The sequence below is a fragment of the Vidua chalybeata genome, chromosome 13 (assembly GCF_026979565.1).
Source record: "Vidua chalybeata isolate OUT-0048 chromosome 13, bVidCha1 merged haplotype, whole genome shotgun sequence".
NCBI classification, from domain to species: Eukaryota; Metazoa; Chordata; class Aves; order Passeriformes; family Viduidae; genus Vidua; species Vidua chalybeata.
Window position 1 is genome coordinate 13,013,908 of NC_071542.1, and position 7,077 is coordinate 13,020,984.

At 61.2% G+C, this 7,077-nt stretch overlaps 1 protein-coding gene, 1 long non-coding RNA gene and 1 other non-coding gene across 3 annotated transcripts in view; all 3 read right to left on the minus strand.

Annotated features, from left to right (window-relative positions):
• LOC128794778 (collagen alpha-1(III) chain-like) overlaps window positions 1-1,944 on the minus strand; it is a 41,039-nt gene extending 39,095 nt beyond the window's left edge. Inside the window, exons 1-3 of the mRNA XM_053954981.1 lie at window positions 1,850-1,944; window positions 1,641-1,788; window positions 1,080-1,338 (exon numbers count right to left, since the gene is read on the minus strand). Coding sequence (XP_053810956.1) covers window positions 1,080-1,338; window positions 1,641-1,788; window positions 1,850-1,944 — 502 coding nt within the window. The remainder of the gene's footprint in view (window positions 1-1,079; window positions 1,339-1,640; window positions 1,789-1,849) is intronic.
• A 570-nt stretch (window positions 1,945-2,514) lies between these two features.
• LOC128794740 (uncharacterized) lies at window positions 2,515-4,861 on the minus strand. Its single transcript, XR_008433260.1, has 3 exons — window positions 4,670-4,861; window positions 3,638-4,075; window positions 2,515-2,828 (listed from the first exon to the last, which is right to left on the minus strand). It is a non-coding gene; the product is annotated as an uncharacterized LOC128794740 (long non-coding RNA).
• A 2,032-nt stretch (window positions 4,862-6,893) lies between these two features.
• On the minus strand, window positions 6,894-6,966 carry TRNAR-UCG (transfer RNA arginine (anticodon UCG)). Its single transcript has one exon. It is a non-coding gene; the product is annotated as a tRNA-Arg (tRNA).
• Between the last annotated feature and the right edge of the window lie 111 nt (window positions 6,967-7,077).

The following is a 7,077-nucleotide window of genomic DNA, read 5'->3' on the forward strand; positions in this document are numbered from 1 at the left end:
GGGATCCGGCCAGGTGCAGAGTCTCAGGCCACCTGCACTGCTATGATTCGGGTTTCCTTAAGGCTGAGGCCTAAAATGCGTTTCACTTCCAGGGTGATACAGGGAAAAAAACAAAACAAAACAAAACACAAAAGCCAAACAACGATCCCCGAGGAAATAAGCAGTCGCGGGAAGGCAGGGAGCAAAAAGGAAGAATGAATGGGGGAAAAATAGAAAATTTTAAAAATGAGGGTAAAAACAGAAAGGAAAAGAAAATTATAATAAACGAAGATTAAATAAAATAATTTTCCCCTTTTCTTCTTCTTTTTTTTTTTTTTTTTTTTTTTTTTTTTTTTTTTAGCAAAGGAAATGCATACAGCAAATGAAAAATTAAAAAAATCCACCGGCACCAGAAGCCGGTGGCAGATCAGGGCACAAGCAGCGGTAGCCCCGTTGCTGGTCCTCAGGGGTAAATCCGAGCAGGGGAGCAGGACGCCCTGATGTCCTCCCTCTTATCCCTAAAAACAGGCCCAGTAGCAGCACCCGCTGCACCGGGAGGATGAACTTCCTCGGTAGCCCGAGATTTCTCCCGCGGCCTAAAGCCTGGGTGTCCCGGGAGGCTCGGCCTCATCCGGGCGTTTTGGCCGGTGCCGCTTCTCCGACCGGCGAGAGCGGAGGTTTGGGGGAAACTCGGCAGCCCCCCGGCAGCGCTCGGCCCCAGCTCCCCGCCGTCCCGTCGGGGCTCAGCCCGCCCCGGGCCCCTCTCCCGAGCTGCAACGTCCCGGGCATCCAGGGAGAAGCTGCCGGAGCAAACGCGTCCCCGGCAGCAAAAGGTTCCCGGTGTTTCCACTCGTGCCCCGCGAAGGGTGAGCCGGGGCCAGGCAGCGACGCGGGGCTGTCCCGGTCCCGCCGGCACCTGGAGGAGCCCAACTTCCCGGCGGGGACCGGCCCAACTTCGTATCCCCCCTTCCTCTCTCCCTGCCTCCCTCCTCCCCCTCCGGCAGCCGGTGTGTCCCCCCCGGAGGAGACTGTCCCCCCGCACCCTCCCGCCTCCCCGGGGCCGCCCCGCCGAGGCGGCGATGCCCGGCCGCGACACTCACTCTGCTGCCGTTGCGGAGGGCAGGACGGCGGTCCCGGGAGAAGCGGGCGGCGGGGCCATTCCCCTCCCCGGGGCGGGCGGAGGGGCGGGCTGGGCTGCCCCCGGCCGAGCGGTGGCCCCCGCAGCCCCCAGCCCCAGGCGCGGGCCGGCGGGGGCGGCGGAGGCGGCTCTGCCCCGGCTCCGTGCGTCTTCCCGGCTGCTGCCGGTGCCGGCTCTGGTCGCTGGCCGGGAGCTGCCGCCGCCGGCAGGCTCTGCCCGCACTGACGTCAGCCCGGCAGCCGCCTATTCACTCCAACCATGGCGGAGAGGAGGAGGAGGAGGGAGAGGGGGAGGGGAGGAGGCGGTGGGAGGGAGGGGGAGAGGAGGAGGACGGGAGGAAGGCGGCGGTGGCGGCGGGGGCTGGTGGCTGGCAGGCTCCGCCGAGCAGAAAGCGCAGCCCCTCCGCCTCACCCCTTAATTACCCCCCGAGGATGGGGCTGCGCGGGGGAGGGGGGCCGTGTACCCCCCTTTCCCCCCGGAGAGCCCCTCTGCCTCCGGCTCCCCCGGGGCTGCCGTCGCTCACCTGGCCGCCCCACCGGGCACCCCACTCTTCCCCCGGCCTCGAGAAGCGCTTCTCCGGGGGGGAGAGCGGGGCCAGCCCCCCCACACACCCCGCCACCCGAGTCCCCTCTTGGTGGTGCCCCCCATCCCTTGAGGAACGGACCCCGTGACTGCGGACAGGGAAAGGGCTGAGGCCGCCCCTAACCCTTCCCTGGCCCGGGCAGCTCCCACCGGCCCCCGGCCGCCTTCCCGGCCCCGCACCGCTGTCCAAATGCTGAAAGGACCCTCGACTGCCCGGTCCGGCCCGACACGGCTCGGCACGGCATGGCCCGGCCCTGCCTGGCCCGGCACGGCACGGCCCGGCCCGCCTGCGGGGCACAGGCTGCCCCCGGGCCGAGTCCCCAGCCCTGGAAAAGGGGTCCCTCGTGTAGCCGGGCCGTGCCGTGCCGTGCCATGCCTTCCCCGACGGACAGGCCGAGCCCGGAGCCCGGTTCGCCCCGACAGCCGCAGCGCAGGGCTCGGTGGCCACAGCGAGCTGGAAGCGGGGCGCGGGCGCGCAGGTACCGCGGGCGCGTCCCTCTCCTCTCCCCTCCGTCTCTGTCTTTCCTCTCGTCTTTACAGAACCACACACATACTGCACCGCCTGCAGCCTCTGCTCTAAGGCTCAAAAAGCCCTCCCCAAAAACCCACAACTCCCCACACCCCAATCCCTCCTGGCACACCTTTACTTCGCTTCCGACCTCTCCTCTTCCTTCCTGCGTTTAACCTGGCTCCTAATTTTTATCTCCGATTCACTCCACCGATGCCCCGGAGTGGCTCTGGGGAGTCTCTCGCCGCCCCGATGAATACACAGGGATCCCCAGACAGGTTTTCTATGTAGGAAAAAATAAACCGATCGAGCCCGAGAGATCTGCAACAGCCAAACACGCCGCCTCGCCTTTACATTCGTGTTTTTAAATTCCCCCGTTATTTTCCTTTTTTGCATCTGCGAGTTGCCACGAAAGGAAATACAACCCCAAATGCCAAAATGCCATCGCCAGCAGAAATCGGAGCTTGTTGCCAAATTCCGTAGTATTTTATTTTAAAAGCAATTAACACCATAAAAAAAAAAAAAAAAAAAAAAAAAAAAAAAAAAAAAAAAAAAAAAAGCGTGTCTTCTCCTCTTCCCGGGGAGTGTAAGAAATCCTTTTGCTCACCCAGAGTCGAAAACCTAATGGCATTGTCGTTAAACACGAAAAGGAGAATATTAAGAAATTGCAACACTCCCTCCCGAGCGCTCCCCCCCTCCCAGTTTATTTGCCCTAATAATTAATTCACAAGAGCTTAACTTCGGTGTAACCCCGGCGGTCTTTTCATTAAAAAATCCCCCCGTTTCCTATTGAATTAGCTCTGCTCCATTGTCGCTGAAATGAAGACGCCAAACCAACTTTTACCCTGAGCATTTTCTCACCAGCCCAAAGAAAAGTCTCTCTCCTTTTTCTTTTCTCTGTTTTTTTTCTTTCTTTTTTTTTCTTTCTTTTTTTCTTTTTTTTTCTTTCTTTTTTTTTTTTCTTTTTTTTTTTTTTTTTAATTCAAGCACCCAGGCGATGGACGTGTCCTGCAATTTAACTACTTTCAAATTCTTTGTTCGGGTCCCACCGGGGCTCTATTGTCACCCTATTGAGAGAGCTTATTGCCAAGTCAAGCCTGAGCGAATTGAGACACGCACGGGAGGAGCCCCGGTGCCTGGGAGCGGGATCCGTGGGCTGCTCGGCCCGGGGGGACCCTGACCCAGCCCCGAGGGAGCGGGCACGGAGCGGGACAGGGGCTGCCGGCAGCCCCCGGGCCGGGATAACCGGCACCGATTCCGCAGGAGCCGCAGCCGCCAAAGCAGCCCCGGCCCCGCAGAGCCCGGTGGTTGTGATGGGGCAGCCCCGGGAATGGGCGCCCCCGGGATCGGGCTCCTTTGAACCCTCAAAGCATCCCCCGCAGCAGCGCCCTGGCTCAGGTACCACCGCTGCGGGCAGGAGAGGGACTTACCTCGGATGCCCGCGGTGCCGCCAGCTTCCCTCCTTCGCTGGTTCTCCCTTAATCCCGAAAAGGAGGATCCTCCTCTGTTCTCATCCCACCCCCGACCCCTCCACCTCGGAGCCGGCTCCCGCCTGTCTCCTGTCGCCCTCTTCAGCGCTCACTTTGGGAGCTCCGGGGCTCGCTTCCCGAGCAGGGAAAGAGCGGGATGTTGGGGTGCTTTTCTTGTCTCTTTTCCTTCCCTCTTTCCCGACTCCTCCCCAGCCTGAAAAAAGGGGTTGAGAGCTGGAATAGGGGGGTACGAGCTTCTCGGAAGGGTTATTTCAGGAGAAAAAGAAGCTGAAAGAGCAGTGCTGGGCACGGATTTCCACGTAAGCCCGTACGTCACCTATAAAAATTGCCCGTTTCTCCCGTTTCTTGGCTCCGGGGGGGCAGCTGAGACATCTCCACCTGTGGAGGGAGGGGGTGAAACACCGTTAAAACCGGCACCCCGTTAAAAACGTCCTGCTCCAGCTGGGAGGGGAAAGCAGAACCGGGGGATGCTGGAAAACAGGGGCTGCCTCTGCATCATCATCCGCTGCCCCGTGGTGATGTTTGGCCTCCGCCTGCCCCCCCAAAACACCCATCAGGAGCCCTTCTCAGCCTCTCGATGCCGGGGAGAGAAGGAGGTTTACGGGATTCCACGCCGATGGCACGGGGAGGGCCGCGGCAGGGACAGGGGGACACTGCGGCCATCACTTCCCCCTCCTCGCCGCTGTCCTCCTGTTGTGACCAACGGCGTCTCCGCCGTGTCCCGGGGGAAGTGGAAGCCCTTGACCCCTGGCCCCAGGGGCAACGGGGTTAAACAAAGTCCCACCGCCCCATTATCCGACAGACAGCACTGAGCTCCCGGCGGGGAGCGGGGTCTCCAAGAAACTGACGAGAAGTCGGTACCGGACCCCGACGGGGCGCACCTGGATGGGGATGCTTCTCTGCATGACAGACAGACATAAAACCAAAAAACCTAGGTAATGAAAATAAAAAAAAAAAGAAGACGATACACACCCCATTCCGACTTATGCATTGCAGCCAGCTCTGCTGAAACGGCGGGTTTTTGAGGTTATTTCGGGTTGTTCATAGTGGTGATTTTTTTTTTTTTTAGTGGTTCCCTGCCTTGTCGAACCTTCCTGCCGGCACTCAGGTGAGGCACAGGCAGCCCTGGCCCGGTCCTGCCTGCAGACAAGGCAGCGGAGCTCGTTGTCATCGTCCCTCCCCAGAGTGCTGCCGCGAGAAACATTTAGAGGAGAATTTATTTTTGATATTTACGCCTTGGAGAGAGGATAATTTTTTTTTTTGATGGGGCGGGTTTGGATTTTTTAGAATTTAATTTTTTGCGAACACGATGAAAATAAGGAGATAAAGGACGCCAAATTAGAAAAATCGGCGTTAACACAATGCATCGGTGGGAAGAACAAGTGCACCCAGGTCCTTTCCTACAACCACCCGGGAGCCGGGGGTCCCTAAATCGTTCTTCCCTTCACTCCAGGGCAGCTCATGGCTCTTCCATCCCGGGCAGAGCACCCGCAGTCTTGGAGCATCTCTCCCCGCCGGCTCCACACCCCGCGCCCGCCGAGCTCCCGCAGAAAGACCCTGAAACCTTAAGTCCCCGGTATGGAGGTGGCCGAGAACAGGCAACCCCTGTGGCTCCTGGCGGGCTCAGGCAAAGCGGGTGCCTCCCGCTGCTGGGTGAAACTGGGTGAAGCACAACTCCCGCATCGAATCTCAAGCTGGGGGGCAGCAGGGACTTTGAGGGGCACCGAGGGGCTGTGAAACGCATTCCGAGCCGCAGAACCCTGCATCGCGCCCTGTGTGCTTGTGCGGTTCCTCACATCCCACACTGCTCCCACGCTGGCTCTGCCTTTTCGGAGAGCGGAGGGCAGCAGCGGTTCCTCACCCTCCATCCCGCCGACCCTGCGCCCCCAAGGGGAGGGCGATGCGGAGCGGGGGAATTGGAAAGGAGGCGACCCGGGGTGTGGAGTTCCGCAGGGGCCGGGAGGGGCGAAGGGGAGTCTCGGTGCCCGCTGGCCCTGCCCGGTGCCGCACGTGAAGCGGGAGCGGGACGGGACCCGAGCGGTGTCCGCGCCCCGACGGCCCCGGGGGGCCCGGCCCGGCCCGGCCCGGCCCAGCCCACTGCGGCGGGGCCGCAGCGCCACCTGGCGGCCCGGCCCGGCCCGGCCCGGCACGGCCCGGCACGGCACGGCACGGCCCGGCACGGCACGGCACGGCACGGCACGGCACGGCACGGCACGGCACGGCACGGCAATGTCAGCGTGGGGCTGGGCTGTGCCAGGAGCCACCGTCCCGGCCACAACAGCTCCTGCGGCTCCACGGAGCCTGCACCCACCTGTCCGCACCTCCGATTTCCCTTCCTTGTCAATCTACATCCCATCCCTTGCACCCTGAATCCCGTGCGCCCTGCATCCACCTGCCCTGCAGCTGGCATCGCATTTGCTGCACCTGTGACCCTTCCTCTATACTCTGCATCCCATTCCTAGTACCCTACATCCATACCTTGCACTTTACACCCTAGCACCCTAATTCCTAGCACACTGCATCCCCTGCCCTGTGCCCTACATCCCATTCCCTGCACCCGTGGCTTTTTCCTTGCACCCTACATGCCCTTCCCTGCACGCCACATCCATACTCTGCACCTCACAGTCCATTCTTCGCACCCTACATTTCGTCCTGCACCCTACATGTACCCTATATGTACCCTATATGCCCAGCCTTCCACCCCTGCTTCTATGGCTTTTTCCCTGCCTGCAACCTGCATCCTATTCCTTCCACCCAACGCCCATTCCCAGCACCCTACATCCTACTCCTGTGGCCTTTTCCCTGCACCCTGCACCATACATCCATTCCTCGCACCCTACATCCCATTCCCTTCACCCTACATCTACTCCTTGCACTCTGCATCCCATTCTTTGCACTCTACACCCTCTTGCCTGCATCCTACAGCCCATTATCCGACACACTGCGCTCACGTTCGGCTCTCCACGCACTGCACCGTCCCCAGCCCATCCGTGGGGCTTAGGGCTTTCAAGGTGACAAGGGCGGTGCGTGCTGGCCCCGCCACCTTGAGCGTCCCGCGCCCGCCTCCTTGCTCGGGCCGGTGAAACTCACGGGCAAAAGGGGCACCGTGAGCGCGGTGAGCTCGGTACCGGACCGGCAGAACCGCGGCACGGGCGGCAGCAACAAAATAAAGAGCGCAAACACAGCGCCCGCAGCGCGACCGCGGCAGGACTCGAACCTGCAATCTTCTGATCCGAAGTCAGACGCCTTATCCATTAGGCCACGCGGCCACCTCCACTCGCCCCTCCCCGCGTGCCTTACTGAGGGAATCCCGACGGGCCGTACCATGCGCGGGAGGGGGGCGGGACGGGACGGGACGTCACCGCGGCCGGAAGCTCCCC